This window comes from Panicum virgatum, chromosome 9N (assembly GCF_016808335.1).
Source record: "Panicum virgatum strain AP13 chromosome 9N, P.virgatum_v5, whole genome shotgun sequence".
In the NCBI taxonomy this organism is placed as follows: Eukaryota; Viridiplantae; Streptophyta; class Magnoliopsida; order Poales; family Poaceae; genus Panicum; species Panicum virgatum.
In genome coordinates, this window is record NC_053153.1 from 58011863 (window position 1) to 58036274 (window position 24412).

General features: G+C 49.6%; 3 protein-coding genes across 4 annotated transcripts; all 3 read left to right on the forward strand.

The window, feature by feature from the left end:
• Nucleotides 1–1055: 1055 nt before the first annotated feature.
• LOC120691579 (AAA-ATPase ASD, mitochondrial-like) lies at nt 1056–7956 on the forward strand. The gene is made up of 2 exons (XM_039974677.1): nt 1056–2268; nt 7505–7956. The coding sequence occupies exons 1-2, from the start codon at nt 1108–1110 to the stop codon at nt 7844–7846; spliced, it is 1503 nt and encodes a 500-aa protein (XP_039830611.1). The 5' UTR covers nt 1056–1107; the 3' UTR covers nt 7847–7956.
• Nucleotides 7957–9796: 1840 nt separating this feature from the next.
• On the forward strand, nt 9797–11860 carry LOC120690170. The gene has a single exon (XM_039972720.1). The coding sequence runs from the start codon at nt 9863–9865 to the stop codon at nt 11609–11611; it is 1749 nt and encodes a 582-aa protein (XP_039828654.1). The 5' UTR covers nt 9797–9862; the 3' UTR covers nt 11612–11860.
• Nucleotides 11861–13316: 1456 nt separating this feature from the next.
• LOC120690172 (LON peptidase N-terminal domain and RING finger protein 1-like) lies at nt 13317–20964 on the forward strand. Of its 2 annotated transcripts, none has more exons than XM_039972722.1 (18): nt 13317–13663; nt 13738–13842; nt 16084–16166; nt 16277–16361; nt 16477–16563; nt 17354–17415; nt 17531–17721; nt 17803–17863; nt 17969–18146; nt 18582–18620; nt 18698–18759; nt 18845–18881; nt 19444–19493; nt 19590–19659; nt 19937–20012; nt 20420–20497; nt 20571–20639; nt 20715–20964. In XM_039972722.1, exons 1-17 carry the CDS (start codon nt 13607–13609, stop codon nt 20603–20605), a joined length of 1356 nt encoding a protein of 451 aa, XP_039828656.1. In that variant the 5' UTR covers nt 13317–13606; the 3' UTR covers nt 20606–20639; nt 20715–20964. The 2 variants fall into 2 exon arrangements, with proteins under 2 accessions (XP_039828656.1, XP_039828655.1); XM_039972721.1 differs by having other exon boundaries at nt 13318–13663; nt 20420–20490.
• The last annotated feature ends 3448 nt before the right edge of the window (nt 20965–24412 follow it).

The following is a 24412-nucleotide window of genomic DNA, read 5'->3' on the forward strand; positions in this document are numbered from 1 at the left end:
GCATGCGAGATTCTCTTTTCGGGAAGCGTGCGCGCTAGGATTGTTGCAAAACCAAACAAGGCCTATATTTTGGGACACAGAGGCACATGTTAGTTAATCTTGACCAAGTATGATGACCTGGCTCTCCTCCACGCTTTATGAGCGAGCTAGTAGGCCGTGACATATATACATATACACACGCTGGAGTCCGGACGTAAGGACAAGGTCAAGACGGTCGCCGTCGGAGTATCGGAAGGATCTTGATCTTTTCTGTTCCTCCATGCTTTTTTTGCTACGGCCAGTGTTATACTCCAACTCCTAGTGACATCATCGAGTTACCGAAAGATTGAAAAAGAAAGAGATTCGGGAGACAACTCGTACTTTTGCTCTCCCACATTTTTGTACGCACACATGTCCAAACAACACGTGATGTATCGGAAACTAAACTTGCAGGCCAAGTCTCGCTCGTCAGCACTGGTCGCGCGTATGCCGTCACCCTCCCTCATGAATGATCGAATCTACTGGCCTGGCTGACGCGCGCCATCTTGACCAGCAGCAGCCTTGCCGCTTTGGCAAGCTCCAAGAGCCAGCTCAGCTGTGCATATGTAGTAGAGCTACACTACTAGCTAGTATACGTCACTACCTCGTCGTACGTACGTAGTGTTGCCCTCCGAGGACTTCTCTCTATATATATGGCCTTGCTTGGCTCCAGGACTTTTTTCAGAAGTCCCTATCACATCAAAAGGAATCTTACTATTTTATAGTATTAAATAAAATCTGTTTATAAATGTTTTTTTGACAGTTGAGTGCTTTTTCGCGAGACGAATCTAATGAGCCTAATTAATTCATAATTTGCTACAGTGATGCTATAGTAACCATTCGCTAATCATAGATTAAGATACCTCATTAGATTCGTCTCGCAGTTTAGCCCCAGGGTTCTGCAGTTAGTTTTATAATTAATATTTATTTAATACTTCTAAATACTAAAAAATTCCTAAGACTTTTTTGAAGTCCCTGTTTCTAAACAACCACAGGCCCGGGCAGCAGAGACGGAGCAGTAGCAAGTGTGTAGCACGCAGCGGCCACACGACCGATCACAGAGATCGACGACGATCAGGCCGGCCGGCGATGGATGCCCTGGCTGCCTACTCATGGTTTGGGCAGCTCTCGGTGGTGGTAAGCGTCGTGGCGGTGTGCTGGACCATGGTGTGGCAGAACCTGGAGCACATCCGCCTGCAGCAGTTCTTCGCGCGCAACTTCAACCGCCGCGCGCGGCGGCTCGCGGCGATCGTCGACCCCTACCTCTCCGTCACCTTCGACGAGTACGAGGGCGGGCGCATCAAGAGCAGCGACGCCTTCAAGGAGGTCAGGTCCTACCTCACCACGGCCAGCACCCGCGACGTGCGCCACCTCCGGGCCGAGTGCGGCGGCGGCGACAAGCTCGTGCTCACCATGGCCAAGGGCGAGGAGGTGCCCGACGCCTTCCGCGGCGCCACGGTCTGGTGGTCCGCCGACGCCGTGCCGCCGCCGCGCGACGCCGCGCCCTGGAGCCGCGCGTCGCGCGCCGAGCGCCGCTACTTCCGGCTCGAGTTCCACGAGAGCCACCGCGACCTCGTGCTCAACCACTACGTTCCGCACGTGCGCAGCCAGGGCCGCGCCATCATGGTCCAGAACTGCCAGCGCCGCCTCTACACCAACATCCACAACGAAGGCTACGACGACGGGTGGTACGAGGACGTTTGGACCCATGTCCCGTTCGACCACCCCAAGACGTTCGACAAGCTGGCCATGGACCCCGCCAAGAAGAATGAGATCATCGACGACCTCGACATGTTCAGGAACGGCAAGGACTACCACAACCGCGTCGGCAAGCCGTGGAAGCGCGGGTACCTCCTCTACGGCCCGCCGGGCACCGGCAAGTCCACCATGGTCGCGGCCATGGCCAACTACCTCGACTACGACGTCTACGACTTCGAGCTCACGTCGGTCAAGACCAACACCGAGCTCCGGAAGCTGCTCATCGAGACCAAGAGCAAGTCCATCATGGTGTTCGAGGACATCGACTGCTCCCTCGACGTCACCGGCAAGCGCAGGAGCAAGGAGGAGGAGGGCAAGGACGAGGAGGAGGACAAGGACGGGGACCCGCGCCGCCCGGGCAAGAAGGACGCCAGGAGCAAGGTCACCCTCTCCGGCCTGCTCAACTTCATCGACGGGCTCTGGTCGGCGTGCGGCGAGGAGCGGCTCATCGTCTTCACCACCAACCACCCCGAGAAGCTGGAGCCGGCGCTGGTGTTGGCGCCGGCTGCCGGAGTGGCTGCGCCGACGGCTATCGGCACTTGCGCCGGCGAACTCGCTCTCGCTCACGACGTCGCTCAGGAACGCGAAAGGGAACACGAGAGAGTTTGTTTTCCGCCGCACGAAAGTCACGGCCTTTTCTGTGGCGTTTTCCTCTCTTTATTCAATGACGGTTACAGAGTCTGAGACCCACGATCCCCCGCCATGCGCGTTCACGCTGTGCCGTGCCCGCCTTGTGCGCGAGAACATTTCCTGCGCTGCATGGCGGTGACTGATTCCTGGCCGCCCCCGTGGACACAGCACGGGTCTGGCCTGATCCATCGTTACATGCATTCAGCAGCTAGCTAAACATATTGTAAAGTAAACATGCAACTAATATGCAACTTCCTATTTACATCATGAGATCAATGTGCACGGGATTAAGTATAACAAATCACCCTCTAATTCCGCTGCACATCAACGACACCCAGCTGCTGACGGAGCTCCACAAACCTGACACGCCCGAGCGCTTTGGTCAGGATGTCTGCCAATTGTTCAGTTGTGCTCACATGATCAATGTCGACCTCTCCTCTATCAACACAGCTCCTGATGAAATGGTACCTTGTGTCGATATGCTTACTTCTGTCATGGTGTACAGGATTCTTGCTCAATGCAATTGCTGATTTGTTGTCAACTAGGAGCCTCACCATTGGTGCCTTAATATCCAGTAGCTCACCGAGCAACCGGCTAAGCCATATGCCTTGACAGGCTGCATTGGCACTGGCTATATACTCAGCCTCACAGGACGATAGTGCTACCACCCTTTGCTTCTGAGATGCCCAAGTCACCAAGCTAGTCCCCAACAGAAATACTGAACCACTTGTGCTCTTTCTGTCATCTACATCGCCAGCCAAATCACTATCACTGAACCCAACAAGTTCAGCTGAACTTTGCCTCTTGTTAACACAGCCAAAGTGTACTGTACCAGAGAGATATCTCAATATTTGTTTAATAGCTGCCCAGTGACTTGCTTTAGGTTCTTCCATGTACCTGCTCATGATGCCTACAGCATATGCAATGTCTGGTCTTGTGTTGACCAAGTATCTTAGGCTCCCAATTATGCTCCTGTATTTGGTTTTGTCAACAGATGGTGTTTTGTCATTCTTACTCAACTTCAGTCTGTTCTCCATTGGCACAGCACAAGGATTGCAGCCCTTCATGCCTGATTGTTCTAGGATCTTCAGAGTGTATGAGCTCTGACACAATTTTGTCCTTCCCATTTGCTGATCAACTTGTATTCCCAAATAATAACTGAGCAGTCCTAAGTCACTCATACTGAACTTGCCCATCATCTCCTTCTTGAACAGTTCAATGCTTGCTTTATCTGAACCTGTGATTATGAGGTCATCAACATAAACACCCACTAGAAGAAAACTATCTTGATCTGATCTTCTATAGACAGCATGCTCTAGAGGATTTTTCACAAAACCAAGCTTCAACAGTTCACTGTCCAATTTGGCATTCCATGCCCTTGGAGCCTGACACAGCCCATATAGAGCTTTCTTCAGTTTTAGTACTTTGTCACTACCACTCTTGACAACAAATCCAGGGGGTTGTACAACATACACCTCCTCCTTCAAATCACCATTCAAGAAAGCCGACTTAACATCCATGTGATGCACTTGCCATCCTCTTTGTGCAGCCAATGCAATTAATAGTCTCACAGTTTCAATTCTTGCTACTGGAGCAAAAACCTCATCAAAGTCCACCCCCTCACGTTGTGCATACCCTTTTGCTACCAAACGAGCCTTGTGCTTGATCACATTGCCTTCTGGGTCTTTCTTTACTTTGAAAACCCATTTCAGTCGAATGGCTCGATGGCCTGCTGGTAATGCTGACAGCTCCCAAGTCCTATTTGCCTGAATCGATTCCATCTCGGCTTCCATGGCTTTTCTCCAACATTGTTCTCCCAATGCTGCTTCAACACTCCTCGGCTCTTCTGCTGTAAGATAGCATACACCACTATACTCAAAATCACCAATCACATCAGTAGTGCCATTCAAATTATTCAGAGTTCGGTATCTCAATGGCACTCCTTCTGAATCGACTGATTGTCCTGTAGGTGGTGTTGCAAACTCCACTTCTTGCACAGCTGGACTGCCTGGAGGTGTTGAATGATTTGACACAGCACTAGAGTCATCGTTGACAGCCCACTGATCTTGGGAGGGTGATCCCTGCTCCTGAAACACTGGAGCAGCTGAATTGCCTGCTGCATATTCTGCATTTTCTGTTGCTGTTCCATTTCCGACAATAGAGAAATACTCAACATCAAATGTTGGAACTGCAGATTCGCCTCGAGCTTCTTCATTCCACATCCAAGCTCGACTTTCCTCAAACACCACATCTCTGGATATGTGGAGTTTCTTGGCTACTGGATCATAAACTCTGTAGCCCTTTGTCCCAGACTCATAGCCGATGAACACCATTTTAGTCGACCTGTCAGATAACTTGCTGATCCCAGGCCCGACCTTCTTGACATGAGCAACACAACCAAAAGTACGCAGATGATGCACCTTGGGTTTTCGGTTGTGCCATGCTTCATAAGGTGTCCTTCCTTGCAGGCTCTTGGTTGGGCATGGTTCAACAGATACACAGCCGTGGACACTGCTTCACCCCAAAATTCTCCTGGAACATTCTTGCTTTTCAGTAAGCACCTCGCCATCTCCACCACAGTACGGTTTCTTCTTTCAACAACGTCGTTTTACTGTGGTGTATAGGGTGTGGTAGTGAAGTGCTAGACACCATGCTCATCACAGTACTCTTTGAACTCAATGGAATTGAATTCTCCACCTCTGTCACTGCGGAACGTGCGAAGCTTGCCACTGCGTTCAGTTTCAGCTAGTGCCTTCACCCATTTGAAACATCTGAAAGCTTCATCTTTTGTTGCCAGGAGCTCAACCCACATATATCGACTGTAATCATCAACTATGAGCAAAAAGAAACTCTTACCCCCCTGGTGTTTTGGGTCTGATCTGTCCACACAAATCTGCATGGAACAAATCCAGCTGCTTCTCAGCTCTGTAATTCGCCACTTGTGGAAATGGGTGGCGATGTTGTTTGCCAAGTGCACATCCATCACAGAATTCATCCACCCTGTCAATCAATGGCATCCATCCACCATCTCTTTTGTGCCAAGCTCCCGAAGAGCCCGAAAATTCAGATGGCCATATCTCCCATGCCAAAGCCAAGCCACATCATCAACTTTTGCCACTAAGCAGACAGGTGCAGCAAGCTGGGTTTTAAGCAAGTACAGTCGATTCTTAACTCGTGGCGCTCTAGCAAGCAGTGAGCGCTCAACATCAAACACATTGCAAAACCCATTTTCAATCACGACCTTGCAGCCACCCTCCTCAAGTTGACCCAAGCTAACAATGTTACTTTTCAGTTTAGGAATGAAATAAACTTCTGTGAGTACCTTGTGCCCATGATTCTTGGCTTGGAGCATCACTGATCTGATGCCCTCGATCTCGACGAGTGATCCGTCGCCGAAGCGCACCGTGCCGCGCACCGATGTGTCCAGTGACACGAGCGCCTCACGACACCCCGTCATGTGATTGCTGGCCCCTGTATCGAGGACCCAGACATCACGATCTTCGTCGCGGTCGCCGGGATGTACCTTCTTCTTGTTGAGATGCACGACCTGACGTGTCATGCACCTGGCCGGGGGCTCGACATCACGCGGTTGAACATGCACGGCGTTCACCGTTGCCAGGAGCAGTGCGGCTTGATCGGTGTCAGCCTGCGCGTGATGGGCCTCCTCCTTGCGTTCCTTTCTTGGTGGTCGCTTGCAGTCCTCCTTCCAGTGGCCATAGATACCACAGTTCCTGCACCGCCCCTTCCGCCTTGGAGTGCCCTCGGACGTGAACTTGGGGGCATGATCTTTCTTGTCGCCGCGATCACCACGTCCACCACCACCGCTACTCTTCGGCTTCCCGGATCTCCGTTCACTCCCCGTCGACGATGAGGACTCCGGCAGTAGGCGATGTCGATTCCTCGCCGCCCAATCCTCCTCAGTCAACAGGAGCTTACCAGTCTTGTCAGTGACGGTCTCCACCCCGATGCGATCCTCGGCCATCTTGAGTCTGCCGAGGAGGTCTTCCATCGTCAGCATTTTCAGGTCGAGCAGGGTCTCAATTGAGACCGCGATTTGCATGTAGCGCTGAGGAAGGACACGTAACATCTTCTTCACCACCTTGATCTCCTCCATGCTCTCACCAGATGTGCGCAGATCCGCCGCTAGCGCATTGATGCGCATGGCGAAATCATCCACCGTCTCACCGTCCTTGAACGCAATGTTCTCGAACTCCCTGAGCAGGCGTTGGGCATTGGCTTCCTTCACGCGTTCAGCTCCAATGCGCATGCTTTTCACCGCTGCCCACGCCTCCTTGACGGTCTTCTTCGCCCCCAGCATCTGCCACATCTCCTGCGGCACAGATCGGAGGAGTGCGCCCATGGCCTGCCGATCTCGAGGTCGCTTCACCCCTTCGCCTCCAGGTTCGATTGTGTCCCAAATCTCCAGAGTCTCGTAGTTGCACTGCATCAACATTGCCCACTCCGTGTAGTTGGAGCGGGTGAGCACCGGCCACATGAGTGAGCTCTCCCGAACTCCGTGCGCCGAGCCGCTTGATGACGATCCCTCGCCGCCCATCTCCCTCGACGGCGATCTCCGTGGAACAACGAGCTTCTTGCGAGGTGGTTGACGCGGCGGACTTACGGATCCGCCGTAGAACATGCACCAGTGGCTCTGATGCCAGTTGTTGGCGCCGGCTGCCGGAGTGGCTGCGCCGACGGCGATCGGCACTTGCGCCGGCGAACTCGCTCTCGCTCACGACGTCGCTCAGGAACGCGAAAGGGAACACGAGAGAGTTTGTTTTCCACCGCACGAAAGTTACGGCCTTTTCTGTGGTGTTTTCCTCTCTTTATTCAACGACGGTTACAGAGTCTGAGACCCACGATCCCCCGCCATGCGCGCTCACGCTGTGCCGTGCCCGCCATGTGCGCGAGAACGTTTCCTGCGCTGCATGGCGGTGACTGATTCCTGGCCGCCCCGTGGACACAGCACGGGTCTGGCCTGATCCATCGTTACATGCATTCAGAAGCAAGCTAAACATATTGTAAAGTAAACATGCAACTAATATGCAACTTCCTATTTACATCATGGGATCAATGTGCACGGGATTAAGTATAACAGCTGGTCCGGACGGGGCCGATGGACAAGAGGATCGAGATGTCCTACTGCGACGCCGAGTCCTTCGGGTTCCTCGCCAGGATGCACCTCGACGGCGAGGACGTCGAAGGCCACGAGCTCTTCAGCGTCGCCAAGGCGTTGCTCGAGGAGGTGAACATGGTGCCCGTCGACGTCGGCGAGCACCTGACGCGGAAGAGCGTCGGCGACGACGCCGGGTCGTGCCTCGCCAGGCTAGTGGCGGCGCTACAAAAGGCCAAGGACGAGGAAGCTGCCAAGCTGGAGGCGGCACGGGCTGAAGAAGATGGGAAGAAGGGGATCGTTGTGCAGGATAAGGATGGTAATTAGGGTCGCCGCTGGTGCTGGTTCGTTCGTCGTGTTGCTGTCTCCTGACTAGCTCTCCTGTGGTGTGTACATGCAGTTATTAATTAGGAAAATAATAATCAGGATTGTGTTCAGGTTATTAGTCATGTAGTAATAATTAGGGGTACCGCCATCCATCTATATATGCTTATGCTTGTGATTAACTACTGGTGTGGGCAGTTGTGGCTGTAAGCATGCATGTCATATTATTTATTGGTTTTGTATATAAATTTGATGCTTGTAATGAGTTTGTGCAGTTCACCTTGCTTGTACTACTTACAAACTACTGACGCCTGCCCGACAAAATTGGAAATGCGAAACAAAGTGTATAGTTTTATCAAGTATAATAATGAGGACGTGAAAAGCCATACGATTTCATAACGAGGACTTAGAACAACTCGAGTCTAGCTAAATCTCACTCCCATATTCCATTTAGCTATCAATTAAGGCAAAATTCCTTCTCCATATTTGGGTACACTCCAATAAACTAGCCATCTCACTCTTCATATACTTTATTTTCTTTTACCCTTAATCCCTTATCCATTGGGTAGCAGCAAGATACCCTCGGTCCCGGGCGGAGGAGCTCCGCGGGCGGACGGCAGACTGTCGGGTTTCGTCGCGGTGGAGGTGAGGATTACCTTGTCCAGATTTGAGTCTCAATACTTACTCTCTCCGTTCCAAACTATAGGTTGTTTGACTTTTTTAACACCAAGTTTGACCACTCGTCTTATTCAAAAAATTTGTGCAAATATAGTCAAATTTAAGTCATTCTTGAAGAACTTGTATTGATAAAGCAAACCACAACAAAAGAAGTGCTATTTTGCACAAATTTTTGAAGAAGATCAGTAGTCAAATTTGGGGTCGAAAAAGTCAAACGACCTATAATTTGGAACGGAAGGAGTATATATGTTTTCTTATAGTTTTGAATAATTATTCTTTTAGAATAGATGACCAAGGTGTACAAGGTTTCGAAAAATTCTACGAAATTATTAATGTTGCAAAATTGGTGGAATAATAATGGTACACACATACTGCAAACTTTACATATGCAAAGTAGGTTTAAACCATTTCTGAATGTAGATTTTGAAGATCCAAATAAGCTGACCAAGGGAGGCAACTAAAATTGAGAACTTTCATTTAGTTTTATTTTTGCACTTAAAATTTCACCGGGGTTAGTTATTGTTTTTATTAAAAAAAGTATCGTGTGGAATAATTCAAATTATGTGTGGGATTATGGAAGGTTTCTAGGATTTGATTTTATGTTTCTCTAATGTTAGTTTCTTAAGATTTGATTTTACGTCTATAGTGTGCTTCTTATAAGGTAAAATGACCGTTTTATTAAGATGAGCGGGTTTTTTTTCAAAGTTCAAACCAAACAACATTATTTTTTAAATCACCAAACAACATTATTAGCGATTTGGGGAGAACGTGATCACCAGTTATGATGATGATGATGATAATGATGATGATGATAATAATAATAATAATAATAATATACGAAAAGAGCACCACTTGTGATCTGGGGCGTGACAAAAAAATTTGTGCAACGCATGGTCGTGTCTTCCGCTAACCATCGTAGCCTGCGCTCCAACTTCCTGCGGGGCAAATCCGTGGTGGAAACGAAGGCGGATGCATGCAGGAGGAGAAGAGGAATTCATGCAGCGCAGCACCCTCATGGCCGCCATGTTCTGTTGCCCCGACGGCCTGCTGTATTAGCATCGGCTGGTGTCGCCATTGCTGCAGCAACAAACAGAAACTAGCTCCAAGCAAGGTCGGGTCCATTCCACCCTCGCTTGCGATCGCAAAGCTCTGGACTCCGGAGTAGCTTTGGGTTAGCTGATGTGGACGTTGACGACGCGCCGCTCCTAGCCTCCCGCTGCTGTGTGGCCACCACGCCTCCGCAAATCCAAACCTCATTTCCGCTCCCGCGCCATAATCCCCACCAGCTTCAACTACACGGGCTGCTCGCCGGTCGCCACGCCCCCCTCGCCCCCGCAGCCCATGGACGACGTGTGGCCGTGGCTAGCCTCCGTGGCGCCGCTTCCCCCCGCGGCGGCGCCCGACGCGCCGCCGCGGCCCTGGTCGCTCCCGCTGGCCGCCTCGCCCGACGGCGCCTCCATCGTCCTGCAGGTGGACGCTGCCGCCGCCGCCCCCTCACCTTCCGCGGCCGGCCGCGAGCCCGCGCCGCTCGTCGCGTTCTCCCTCGCCGTCAGCGTCGCCGGCGGCGAGGCGCGCGCGCTGTGGACGTCCGACGCCTTCGCGGCGGCGGCGTCGTCGGTCCCGCTGCGGCTGCGGCTGTTGGCCCAGCTGCTCAACGAGGTGCTCGCGCTCTCGCCGTACGTCCCCTGCCTGGGTGGCCTCGGGGACGCGTCGCCCGAGCCCTGGGTGGACGCGGACGTCGTCTCCGCCGCCTTCGGGGCCGGCGGCGCCGACGCCTCGTCCGCGCCCGCCGGGGCCTTCTTCTCGCTGGCCCTCCTGCTGCGCCTCTTCTGGCTGTGCGCACTCGACGCCCCCGCGGACGCCGGCTACCTCTTCTTCCGGGACCTCGGCGCCGGGATCGATCGCGCGCTCGGCGAGTGCGCGCCGGCGCTCGGCGCGTTCCTGCGCGCCGTCGGACCGGACGTCGAGGAGCGGTTCATGCGCTCGCTCGGGTACATGCTCTCCAAGTGGTGCCTGCTGCGGGAGATGCAGGCCGCCGGGGCGGCAGCGGCCAAGCTGGCGCCGCCGCAGGAGGTGCCGCGCCGCCGCCGCGCGCTCCCCGCTGCGTGCCTGTCGTACGCCGCCGAGGTGCACGGGCTCTGGGTCCTCAGAGGCTACGCGCCCGTGCTCGCGATGCCGCGCGTCACGGGCCCCGCGTCCGCGTCCATCGCGGCGTCGCCGCACGAGGCGCCCGAGGAGCCGGCGCTGCGCTACGGCCTGGTGCACCAGCAGCTGGAGGCCGTGGCGCAGCTGGAGCACGAGGTGCGGGTGCGCGACGGGAGGTTCCTCACCGTCTCCGTGCGCGTCGACAACGTCCGGGTGCGCGTCGCGCGGCTCGCGTTCCGGAAGGACGACGCGGGCGGCGCCGACGACGCTGACGACGCCGACGTCATGGACGGCGAGCGCCATTTCCCGTCTCGCATCCGGATCTGGGTGGGCCCGCGGTTCGGCGCGTCCTACACCACCGGCCCGAGCCTCGGCCGCTCCACGGGGAACCCGGAACGCGACGTCGAGATGACGCGCACGGTCAAGGGCGCCTTCTCCGGCCCTAGCCCTACCAAACTCGCCAACGGGAATGCTAACGGCGGTGTCGCGCCGCCGAGAGTGAAGGCCAAGATGCGCTCGTCGGCACGGACGCGCAGCCGGAGCTGGCGGTGGGAGCAGGAAGCCGAGGGCAGCGCCGGCGTGTTCGAGGGCGTGCTGTGCGACACGGTCACCGGGACGGAGGTGTCGGCGTGGCGCCCGGGCGTCGGCGGCGCCGGGGCAGGCGACCCGCGGAACGGCATGCGGCGGCGGTACGGCGGGCCCGGGCGGGCGTTCAGCAAGATGCGGGGGCTGGTGGTGGCCGGCGACGAGCTGCCGGAGGAGATGACGTGGAGGGTGGGGAGGGAGGAGGAAGGCAGGACGCTGCGCTGGCGCCTCGGGCTCAGGGTGTGGGTGAGCTACCTGCCCAACGAGGTGAGGAGCCACCACTTCGAGACCAGGTGCATCGAGTGGGCGCATGAGGTGGAGCTGCCGCTCGTCGCCATTAATGGCGACGAGAGTTTTTGAGGATTATGGCGGCGAGAGTTGAGGATTGATCCAACTTTCAAGTCTCCAACTACTAGCAACGTAATAGAAGCACTGCACAGTGCTCCTAGATTAGATACATACTGTAACAATGGCATGTGTAGTCGTGTAGAGTTACAGAACAATTGGTATACACACGATCAATTCCTTGGCCTCACCATTGTCTGCCATATACTACTGTGACAGTTGATTTCATGGCGAATCTAGAAACGTCGATGTCAATTTTATGAATTCTTTACCATTGTTAGATAAAATTTGAAATATTTGGCTTAAAACAAACTAACAAAGCTTACATGTATGATGTATGGACAAACGGAGCATGTTGAAATTTGTAGAATTTGGTTCTACAACGTGTAACTTTGAGACGCGAAAGGATACTTTTCCATTTTTTTGAGTTAACCTATCGGAAAATATTATTACTCGGTCAGGAAAGCCGTTGTCAAAATGTTGCAGCGACTGAGCATTGCTGGTCAAAGTTTGCTGGGCCGTTATCAAAGTGTCCCGGCTTGAAATGTTTGCTCACTGGGCCCGTAACCTAGTTGTGAGCCCAGAACCTAGTTGTAGGCCAATCCATTAAGCTGATGCTACCAGTTTTTCAGTACTATCTTTTTCTCAAAAAAAATATCTCAAATGAGAACGGGCTGATAGCCCAGTGGTAGGGAGCGGCTGATCGCTCCCTGCCCGCGAGTGTTCGAGCCCATGATACATACATCTGTATTTAGATGAGAGGTTTTTTAAAAAAATATATCTCAAAAGAAAAATCTTTCCCTCGAAAATGATACCATTTTTTTTTATTTTCAGTTTATTCCGATTTATTTTAGCTTATTCTCTCTCACATAATATTATTGAAGTAGCCGAAATCGGACCAGCCGAATCAGCATAAATTTGGTGAGAGTTGTATTCTTTTATGGACGAAGGAAGTATAGTGCAGTACCATTTTACTAATGCGACATGAACTTGTAATCTCTATCGATTGGACATAGTATTAGATCGATTCTCATCTGTAAAAACAAAAATGCGATTGTCTGTTTCCGCACCCTGCTTCCAGGAAAAGAAGGCTGCTCATCAGCTGAGCCAGCGGTGAGTTTTTGACAGCATCTGCTTAGTTGGAAGCGGCGCGGTCGCAACATTTGTCAGCACCAGACACAAAAAGGCCACTCCGGCAACCGGCATGGCATCACATCACTCGTTTGTTTTTCTTTTCTATAGCAATCCGTAACCCCATTCATCCTACTGTCTACGGATAAACAAAGACAGGATCATCTGGCAGCGGCGCCGGGCTAACTGCCGTGGTCAGCTGGCCTTCGGCTGGGAAGCACGGTGCTGAAACGCCAACAAACCGTGGAAGCGCCAAGCGGCCGGGACCAATGGTACCATCAGACTTTGTAACATGTAGTATGTTTTTATTGAAAAGTTGTAAAATGTTGTAAGATTGGAGCCTGCAGAATCGATTTCCATAAATATGACTGAACTTTTGTAAACTTGGGCGGATTTATTCACACCGTTTTCAGTCCAGCTTGATTATGATAAGGGATTAGTAGAGGAGAAAAGGTGAGAAATGTATTACAGTGACATGACTTGGGTGCTACTTGCAAAATGCAAACTACCAGTGATTTGCAGGAAAACGTTCATGGACAAAAAGCAGGGGCCTGCATTGGAGTTCGGTGAAACCACCACCCCACCTGGCCCCGTTCGCACTGGCGGCGAGACTGGTCGTCGTCTCGGAATCGGGTGGGTAGGCGAGGCGAGGCGAGCCGAACCCGCGGGGGGACACGTCTGCGCGGCCGCAGCCGCGCAAAAACTACTGGGCGCCGGCGCACGAACGCCGCGCGCTCCCCCCACCACCACCTCCCTTCCCCTCCCTCCCTCCAAGCGCCAAAGCCCCAGCCAGTCCCCTCAACCTCACTGCTCGCCTCGCCCCAGCCTCCGCTTCCCCCTACCCGAAATTCCGAGTCCTACGACACCCGCGCCTCCCCAATGGCGTCTCCGGGCGCCGCCTTGTCCGCCGCGCTCGCCGCCGAGGACTTCCCGTTGGTGCGTGCGTGCTGACTTTGCTGCGGGCTGACTTTGCTGCTGCTGACCTGCTGTGGTGGCGGTTTGCCGTGCAGGTGGAGGGCCAGGAGGGGATGGGGATGGCCCCGGACAAGTACCGCGAGGTGTTCGACCTCGCGCTGCGCGGCACGCGCGCCTTCCGGGACCGCCGCTTCGACGAGGTGCGCCTTGAGCTCATCCCCCTTCCTCCAATCTGTTGCGTTCGAGGCGGTGTCAGCGTAGTCCGAGCGGGGATATGTTCGCGTTTAGCTTAGGAACCACGAGGGCGTCTGATCCTTCGATTGGGCATGCTTCAGTAGTCGGAGAAGGATGATTTGACTGGAGGGTCTGTGTACCACAGGCAGGGTGTAGCACCCTTTATATTCGGCTTCGGCAGGTGATGTAGTGACTAGTGACTGCCTTTTGTTCTTTATAACTCCACGAGATAGGATTAATGCCAATGTAAATAAAATAGGCTGAGCCAGCCCAATGGAGTTGACCTGGTTCCTGTGATCGATGGGAATTCATTTCCTGAAGAGATTCTCCAGCATGTGCAGCCAACGCCTGGTACCAGCCACTGCAATTTTGCAGACAGTTTTCAGAAGTGAGGAAACTAGACACTGTATCAAGTTAGCAGCCATTGGCTGGTTGCTTCCTCTTCGTTCTGCCCCTGATAATTTGATGCGGACAATGTGGCGTACTGAGTACCTTCTCACATACAGTTAATGTGACATTTCAAGCTTGTATGTTTCCTCTGCATCAATTTCGCAAAAGAAATAACTTGTTTCTAGTTTAACACTCCCGTGACTGGAATTTTACCTCAACAATGCTTACCGATATTGCCAGACATTCTTTAATCTGCAATGAGGTGAATTGCTTGCATAAATAGGAGGAAAGAAAATTCATTTCTGGTGTAGCATGTCCTATTTAATCTGTTTCAGCATTATCTACTCATACAATTCTTAACCTAGTGTATTTGACATTGATAGCATTATACTTTTTGCAAACCACCTAAAGGAAATACATCTTATTGCATTGGCAGTCTAAAAGAATACGCTAACAGTGCTTACAGTTGATCCGTTTCCACTTTCTTTACCATGATTTCTTTTCTCAAGATTTGTTACCACATGATATAGACTAGATAATGCAAGATTACTGTGGTAGGTAGAATGTTCTGCTGTCAATGATATTTAATATGAAACTGCTGTAAAAGGCTACGAAGAAGATACATCACTTAGTTTTATGGTTGAAGTAATTTCTTTTTTTTTTCTTCTTCCCATTTTGTCTATGTTTATGCAACTTACTGATTTGTAGATTTTATTTTGGATCTTTAAGCATGTTTCTTATTTTTTCATAAGTATTTTGATTGTGGTTCTGTTGAAATTTTTTGCAGATTCCGTACATTCATTTATAGATTATAAAAAACCTTGTTTAAAGTTTAAATATAGATTTATGTTCCATTAGTTTTTCTTTTACACCTTCCTTTATTTTGTTGTACTCTATTCATGACAAAATTACATAAGCACACGCACGCACGCACCACGCACGCATGTTCGTTTGTGATCATAGTAGCAGAAAGCCTTAGATATCTTTGGGGGCGAACGCATAATTTATGGTCCTAGTAGTTCCCAAATTTTCGCTGAAGGTAAAGCCCTTGTGATCATAGTAGCAGAAAGCCCTAGATATCTTTGGGGCTAACGCATAATTTATGGTCCTAGTAATTCCCAAATCTTCGCTGAAGGTAAAGCCCAAACTAGTTAACAAGATGGGACCTGCCAGTGATAGTGGAATATCGCGCTGTGTGGGCCTACTTATGCAGGCCCCATCGCTGTGTGCTACACTCGTCCGGCGATGCTATACGGTGCTGAATGTTGGCCTACAAAAAGGCGACATGTCCAGCAACTGAGTGTAGCAGAAATGCGGATGTTGCGGTGGTTTTGCGGGCACACAAGGAGGGATAGAGTCCGGAACGAAGTTATTCGGGATAGGGTCGGAGTGGCACCAATTGAGGAGAAACTTACCCAGCATCGGTTGAGATGGTTTGGACATGTCCAACGAAGGCCTCCTGAGGCGCCGGTGCGTAATGGGGTTCTTGAGCGGGTCGATAATGTAAAGAGGGGTAGAGGTAAACCTAAACTGACGTGGGATGAGTCGGTTAAGAGAGATCTTAAGGATTGGAATATCTCTAAAGAGATAGCTTTGGATATGAGCGCTTGGAGACTAGCTATCAATGTGCCTGAACTTTGAACTTATTTCTTTCGGGTTTCATCTCTAGCCTACCCCAACTTGCTTGGGAAAAAAGGCTATGTTGTTGTTGTTGTTGTGTTGGTTGTTTAATTGTTCTGCTTTTAGGTGATCTTCACATGTACAAATATATTTTGCTGACCTTAATGTGTGTGATACTTGAAACCATTCTGTTACAGGCAATATCCTTTTACTCGAAAGCTCTAAATTTGAGACCAGGAGATCCAATTATACTTAGCAACCGGAGTTTGGCTTTCTGTCGGTCAGTTTCGTGGCAATATTTTTGTATAATTTAGCTGCACAGTTCTCATTTGTACCATATAGATATGTTTGCTCTGGATTCACATAATGGTATGGCTACCATTATCACAGGATAAGTCAACTGTTGAGGGAGAGATCAGCAGCTGATTCTGAATATCAGCCCTTAAATGGCCTTGATCCTACAACACATGCAGAGGTGTGAGTAGTTTGCGCAATTGTTGGATTCTGATGTTAATGAAGTGAATTCGCAGCACATTAGGCTTTCTTTCTCTCTAAGAAAATACTTTCTGATATTTGATTCATTCTTACAGTTAGCTCTGAAGGATACGGAGAAGATCGTGTCTATCAACAGTAATTCCCCTAGACCATATCTTCTCAAGGCATATGCACTAATTCTGGTAATACATTGTAACTTGAGCACAGTAAGAGATCTTAGATCCAATATTCTTTTATTAGGGCGAATACTTTAAATATTCTCCCTTGATATGAATACTCAATTTAGCCCACTACGATTAATTTTTTGTAGAGCTTTTTATTAGCTGTGGTCATTTGGTCTTGTCATGTTTAATTTTTGTGAATATTGGATGAATAATACCTGTACTTCTGCAAATACCTGGATGCACTTTATGTGATCCAATTACCACTTCTCATTTTATTTTACGTGACTTTAGTGTCACCTGATCCAAAAATATTAACCGGTACATGTCAATGTCCAAAATTTGGAACTACGAGTAGCACATTATCAAGTTCTAGAACACTCTGGGTGATTAGCCAAAAGAAATACGAGTTCACTACTCAAAAGAAAATCTCAAACAAAAAACATGGATGTAGCAATATACGACTACCAAATTTCATGGTAAGTCACAATAGCTTGGGTACAGAAAAAAAAGACAAGTACAAGTTTGTACACAGCTTGTCATTTTTTTTCCTTTCCACATGATTGAATTGGAGCACGAAAATTTGCATTTGTGCATAAGGCTATGTGTAATTATTAGTATCATTCTTAGCAATAAGCCTTCCTACTGTCATTTTTTATTATGTTCTGTTTACACCATCAGAAAACCATTAATAAGCTAACTTGTTTATTAGTGTCTGTTGGAACTGTCATGTATTATGTACATGTTATATTGGAGTTCATTTTCCATTGAATGCTTGTTTATCTAATTGGAATAACTCATTGATATGAAGCTGGAGCATTACCATGAGGCACGTGAAGCCCTTCTAGCTGGTCTTCAAGTTGATCCCCTCAGGTATGATTATCGGTGCATAATGATATTCACAATTGACTTCATTGCTCGCAGATATCTGTTAAGCTAATAATGTTCCTCTGGCACATTTTGTAACACCCATTTTATGTATATACAGCCATGTCTTGCAAACCTGTCTGAGTGATCTGGATAGCAATACAAATATTGCAGCTGGGGCAAGGCGTGCAAGGTTAGATAGGACTGATGATTTTGAGTGCACGTTATGCTTTAAGCTATTGTACGAACCTGTCACTACACCATGTGGGCATTCATTTTGTCGTTCTTGTCTACATCAGTCAATGGATCATGGTGAGCTTAAAAAATATTCACATGCCCAGTTATATGTTTTTGTTTAATTCTGAACTTCCTGCTATTTGCTATTTCCAATAGGAAATAAGTGTCCCATGTGTCGGACAGTGCTATTTATTGGTCCAAGAACATACCCTATAAGGTAACTGAAGATGCTGAAAAGCTAAATTTCTTTACTTCAAATTATCATTTTATCCAAACATCCATATTTGACATTTCTGATGGCAGTTATGGTTAAATGCTTCAGTGTAACATTGAGCAACATAATTCAGAGAAATTTCCCAGAAGAATATGCTGAGAGGAGATCAGAACATGAGACTATGACATATGCTGGCGTTGATTTGATGCCTCTCTTTGTAATGGATGTTGTACTTCCATGCCAAAAGATGGCGCTGAACATATTTGAACCTCGTTACAGACTGATGGTATGGCTATCACGAAAATTAGATACGCTTTTGTCAGACGCATTTGTTGATAGTATATCTTATCTATTTATCAAGAAGATCACAATCCTATCTGCACATGCATATCCAGCTTGCAGATATAACCTTGCAAGTTTCTATTATTTAGAAATCTTGCTCAACCAAGTCCTTTCCCAATTGATGTGTTAGCACTGAAAATTTAAATATGTTCAAGCAGTATTTCCAATTTTCAAATATTTGCATAAGTCCTAAAATTACTTAGATGTTTTCTTGAAAGCATGGGAAGCTAAGTATCACCTTGGTTGTAGTGAATAGAAAAAAGTGTGAGACCTTCGCATGCATCATTTTTTTGCTTGGAGAAAATAAAGACATGTAATTAAGTGCTTGTTTGCTCTATTTATTTCTGCATTATCTTTTATTGCTTTTCATTTGAAATAGGTACGGAGGATAATGGAAGGGAACCATCGAATGGGAATGGTTAGGAACTTGTATCAAAGCATTGCTTTGTTTATTTTGAAGACTTATGTCATTCATTATTGGCTTGAACACTGTAGGTCGCTATTGATTCGGCAACGGGTACTGTAGCTGATTGTGGCTGTGAGGTGGAAATTTTGGAGTGAGTTCAGTCTTTTATTATTTGCCTTTAAATTTCTAACAATATTTTTTAGTTTTATTTTTCATATCACTTCATAAATTTCTAGGTGCGAACCACTTCCAGATGGGCGCTTTTATTTAGAGGTAAATTTTGTATTATTGCCAGATTTTAATAACAGTGTACTACATTCTGTATTAGTTTTCAAACTGCTTTCTGTTGAGCAACTGCACAAACTGCATCCCTGTGAGGCTGTGAGCTTACAGATCCTTGGTTGTGTTGCTGCAGACATCAAATATTGTATTTCTTAGTATTGACCTGTCTAAACCGATTGTCATATATGCTTTTAGATTCAACACTGTTTTGGAACTTAGAAGATTGTAAATACTATTTTCACGGAATGTTTCCTTCGTTTCGCAATCCGAGTCCTTCATTCTTGTTACATTGAAAGAAATATCATGTACTGAGGAGAACAGAATATAAAGACGGTATCTTTTCTGTCAGCTGCAGAAGACTGACTTGCATAGTATCAATCTTGTAGTTTTGTCCACCTTTTTTCCTACAACCACTATTTTTCAGTGCAAAGAAGTGTAACCCCAAAATTAGGTGTAGATTTGATGCCTTTTTATATTGAACAAGTATAACGAATTAAATTGTGAAATTCTGGAGTTATTTTCAGATGACAAAAAATAATAGTTTCCATCATAGGTGGAAGGCTCTCGTCGGTTTCATATCTTACGATCATGGGATCAAGATGGGTGAGTCTAGCATGCTTCACTACACAATCTATCTGGGAGAGAATGCCAGATCAGCATTTTCGTAAAATTCTTACTTTTGTTTTTCTAAAATTGTAGATATAGGGTTGCTGAAGTTGAATGGTTGCAAGATATACCTCTGCCAGAAGGATCACAACAGAAAAGAGAAGTAAAGTCTTCATACGTTTTTATGCTTTTTGTTTACTCTGATAATAATTATGTCTAAATGGCAAATGCATCCAATATTTTATATCAGTATATCCAGTTGAATTGTTTATAGCAAAGTATGCAAGTCTCCTTGCTTATGCTTCTATCCATTCAACATTATTACTGATACTGACCAAGTGAAAATTAAACGAGACGTGTTACATCACATCAAAATAATAATGCTATCCCCGTAACTTTCTTTATTGAGTCTTTAAGTCCATTGTTTTAATTATTTGCAGCTAATAGAACTTGCCAATGGAGCTTCAGAACTGACCAGGGCATACATTAGGCGTGCTAGAGAAACCGTACGGACTGGTATGCTCATTTTCAGTCTTTTAAGTACTTCACATTTTGAATTAGTTATTTTATATAGTTATGGTTATAGAAAAGTAAAATCTTGTATGCAGATTTTTGGTATGATGCATGAATCATTGGCTCTGTAAATTGATTTTTGAATAACAAGTGAATAAAACTCAGGTTACATAGGAACATCACATTGCTTGATTTGTCCTGAAGCCTTGGACTGCCTAAAGTTTGGTCATGTTGACCATATTTGGACATGTAAAATCTGGAGATGAACTAATCAAGCCCTTCAGATTGGTTGGTGTGCATCGGGACCAAAACAAGCATGCCTATTGAAGTCCCGCTCAATGAAGGGCATGCTAATATTTGGGATTATATGCTTCTGCATATCGTTTAATTTTAACATTTATTGAATGCAGCAAGGCGAACAAGGCATTTGGATCTCGAGAGCATGCCTGGACCACAGGATCCTGAAAAATTTAGCTTCTGGGTATGCCGTATGTCCACTTTTTGCTCAATTTAAAACGATGTTGTTGGTGCTATGTTTAATTTATTGTTACTCTTTCGCAGCTTGTCAACTTGATAAGTTTGAGGCCTTCAGATAGATTAGATCTGTTACGCCTCCGTGACACTCGGGAGGTAAGCTCTTAGGACCGGCTTCTGTTTTTATGGCAGAGACCATGTTTTAAGTTTGCATTGCTGTTGCCTCTGCAGAGAATTTCTAGTAGCATCAGGTTGCTGAGTGATGCCGAACAAGGTTGCCGTGTACAGTAACAGAACTATAGCACAAGAATTGTTTCCACTGAGCAGCTCCTATGTATACCGATTTGGCGATTTACAGTATAGATTTATCATATTTGTTATTTAATTGATTCTGTGCGGAATAATTCCCTCATGTACTAACTGTCAATGAAAAATGTAATCGTAACTTCCTTATTCTTGTATCATTATGCCCTTGTGTCAATCCGTTTCACTTCGAGTTAGGACCATTGCGGCCAAAAATAGCCATGCACTGATGAACCAGGGGTTACGTCGCCATCTGTTTATTTATACTTTTCTATTTTATTTGGTAGTGTAAATTTCATTTTTTTCAGTTGACAATATATTGCAGGCAGCAACACATACTCTCCTTAGAAGACAAGCTTTTAGAGTTTACTCATATAAGTTAGCAATTAAATCGATCTAGTTGTCAACCATACGCTCCTTTAGATATTTAAATAATCAAAACTACAACAACAATAATAAAATTACATTAAGTGTTGGAGTATATTGAGCCCATGTGTATAGAGGCCCATCTAAAGGTCTATGTGTAGGTACTATATATACCCACCCTTCTAGGGTTGGAGGAATACAAGTATTATTCTCTTCTACATGGTATCATTAGCCTAGGTTTTCTCTCTCCACTCTCCAACCCGCCGCCGCCGGCCACCATGGCCGGCCGCCGGCCCCTCCTCCTCCTCCCCTCTCCTCCTTCCCCTCCCTCTCTTCCCTTCCTTCCCCTCTCTCTGCGCCGGCGCCATGGCCTGCCAGGCTTGCCGCCTCCCTAGCCCTGCTCGATCCCGAGCAGGGCAGGGCCGCCGCCGCCGGCAGGGGCCTGGGGGCCGGCGGATCCGCCGCCCCCGAGGCCGCCGCCGCCGGATCTGCGCTACCCAGGCCTGGAGCCGCGCCTCCTCTGCTCGGGGCCGAATCCTCCTTTGCTCCGCCTGGAGCCGCCTGGAGCAGAGCCGCGCCTCCTCTGCTCGGCGCCGGATCCTCCTCTGCTCCGCCTAGAGCCGCCTGGAGCAGCGCCACCGCCGCCGGATCCGCTGGAACCGGTGCTCCTCCGGCCGCTGCCTCTGCCCAGGCAGCCGCTGCCTTGGCCGCCGCCGCAGCCCAGGCAGCCGCTGCCCAGGGCGCGGGCCGCGCATGGCCTGCCCCGGCATACGCTGCCCTGGCCGCCAGGCATGCGTGGCCTGCCCCGGCTGCCGTCGCTGCCCTGGCCGCCCAGGGCGCGTGGCCCGCCACAGCCGCTGCCTCCGCGGGCGTCGCGGGACCTGCCGTCGCCTTGCTGCCGCACACCCCCTCCTCTGCCTGGGCCGCGAGGTCGTAGATCCGGCCTGATGCCGCCCTGCAGCCCGTCGCCGCCGCCGCTGCAGCAGCTGGCGCGGGCGCGGGTGCCGGGCCTAGGCCGGCCGCCGTCGCCGCCGCGGGTGCAGGCGCGGAGGAGAGCGCCGCCGCCCAGCTGCCTCCTCCCCTGCAGCAGGCGCTACAAGTGCTGCCCGACCTCCCCGGCTGCGGGCGCGGACTCGTGGCCGCCGCGCGGGCGCCAGCCGCGCACGCCGCGCCGGCCGCCATTGCGCCCGCAGCGCAGGCTCAGGACGTCGCGCCCGCCGCGCACGCCGCGCAGGCCGCGCGGGCCGCCGCCTCCCTCGCCGCCGCGCACGCTGCGAAGGCCGTCACGCCCGCCACGCACGCCGCCAAGCCGTCGCGCCCAGGGACCCTGCGCGGGCTACTGCCTCTCTCGCCGCTGCGCAGGCTGTCGCGCCCGCCGCACATGCCGCGCCGGTCCAGGACGGCGCGGGCCCTCGTCCTCGGCCCCAGCCAGCGGCCATGCTCGCCGCTGCTGCTCCCTTGTTCGCGCTGTTCTGGACACTGCCCGCTCCACCCAGACAGCAGCCAACCTGGCCTAGGGGGTGCGACCAGGCCGCACTGGCACAGTCCTTCAGCGCCACGGGGCGGACGCCGCCGGTCTGCACCGAGTAGATCGCCGACTCGGGTACCTCCTTCCACACCACCCCACATGTAAGGATGGATTCGGATGTCTATTCGAATCTCAGATTTTTGGTCATTTTTCTTTGATTATGGACAAATAAGATATAGAATTTACTATGTAAATTCATAGCCTTGTATTTAACATTGATCTTGTAAAGATTCATAAAAACTAAACCTCAAATTTATCATATATATTCTCAAATAATAGATATAAAAATTCGAATACGGATCGGATACGGATACGAATCTTTTTTCACCTTTTTAATTGTAGGGAGCAAATAATACATAAAAAAATTTATACAAAATTTTATTCTTATGTGTAATAATATGCTTGATAATATAAAAAAAGATTAGCATAAAATTTTAAACATATCTATTTTAAAATATCAAATTTGTTCTAAGAATTCGGATGTTTAGATCCATCCCTACCCACATGCCGGTATCCTCTATTCCGTCCGATCCCCACACCCCTCTTGTCATTCTTCCATCATGGTTGGTGACGGGTCTTACCTTCCTGTCACCGCCGTGGGTTCTGCTCCTGGCTCTTTTCGTCTTCTCAATGTCCTTGTTGCTCCTCAGATGATTCATAACCTTCTTTCCATTCGTCAGTTTACAGCTGACAATTCTTGTTCCATCGAGTTTGATTCTTCTGGTCTCACTGTAAAAGATTCGGCCTCCCGGCGTCCGCTACTCCGGTATGACAGCACGGGGCCCCTTTACACCCTTCGCCTTCCTTCTTCTGCTGCACCACTCTCGTCTTCTTCTTCGCCCTGGCCGTCTTGATCTGCCGCTTTTGCCACGACGCCGTCTTCCACCACCTGGCACCGCCGTCTTGGTCACCCTGGCCGGGGCGTTCTGGCTCAACTCAGTCGTAGTACCGATGTTCCTGGTACTAGGGCTCCTGCTGAGCCCCTCTGCCATGCGTGCCAGCTCGGTCGTCATGTTCGGCTCCCCTTTTCCTCTTCTTCTTCGCATGCGACAGATGCGTTTGACCTTGTTCACTGTGACCTGTGGATCTCTCCTGTACTTAGCCTTTCTGGTTATAAGTACTATCTGGTGGTGGTCGACGACTTCTCGCACTACTCTTGGACGTTTCCTTTGCGCGCCAAGTCTGAGACCTTCCCCACCCTCCTCCACTTCTTTGCCTGGGTGTCCACTCAGTTTGGCCTCACCGTTAAGGCCGTCCAGTGTGACAACGGGCGGGAGTTTGACAACTCCACCTCCCGTTCCTTCTTCCTGTCTCGGGGTGTTCAGCTGCGTATGTCTTGTCCGTATACCTCTCCTCAGAATGGCAAGGCTGAGTGGATGATTCGCACGACGAACGACGTCATGCGCACCCTTCTGATCCAGGCTTCTCTGCCCCCGCGCTTTTGGGCTGAGAGCCTCCACACCGCCACCTACCTGCTTAACCGCCTTCCGTCCACTGCTTCTCCTGCTCCCACTCCACACCACGCTCTCTTCGGTACCCCTCCTCGCTACGACCACCTTCGGGTCTTCGGGTGTGCGTGTTACCCTAACACCTCCGCCACCGCTTCTCACAAGCTGGCGTCCCGCTCGACTCGTTGTGTGTTCCTCGGGTACTCCCCTGACCACAAGGGATACCGATGCTTTGACCTCACCTCTCGCCGCGTTCTGATCTCCCGACACGTCGTCTTTGACGA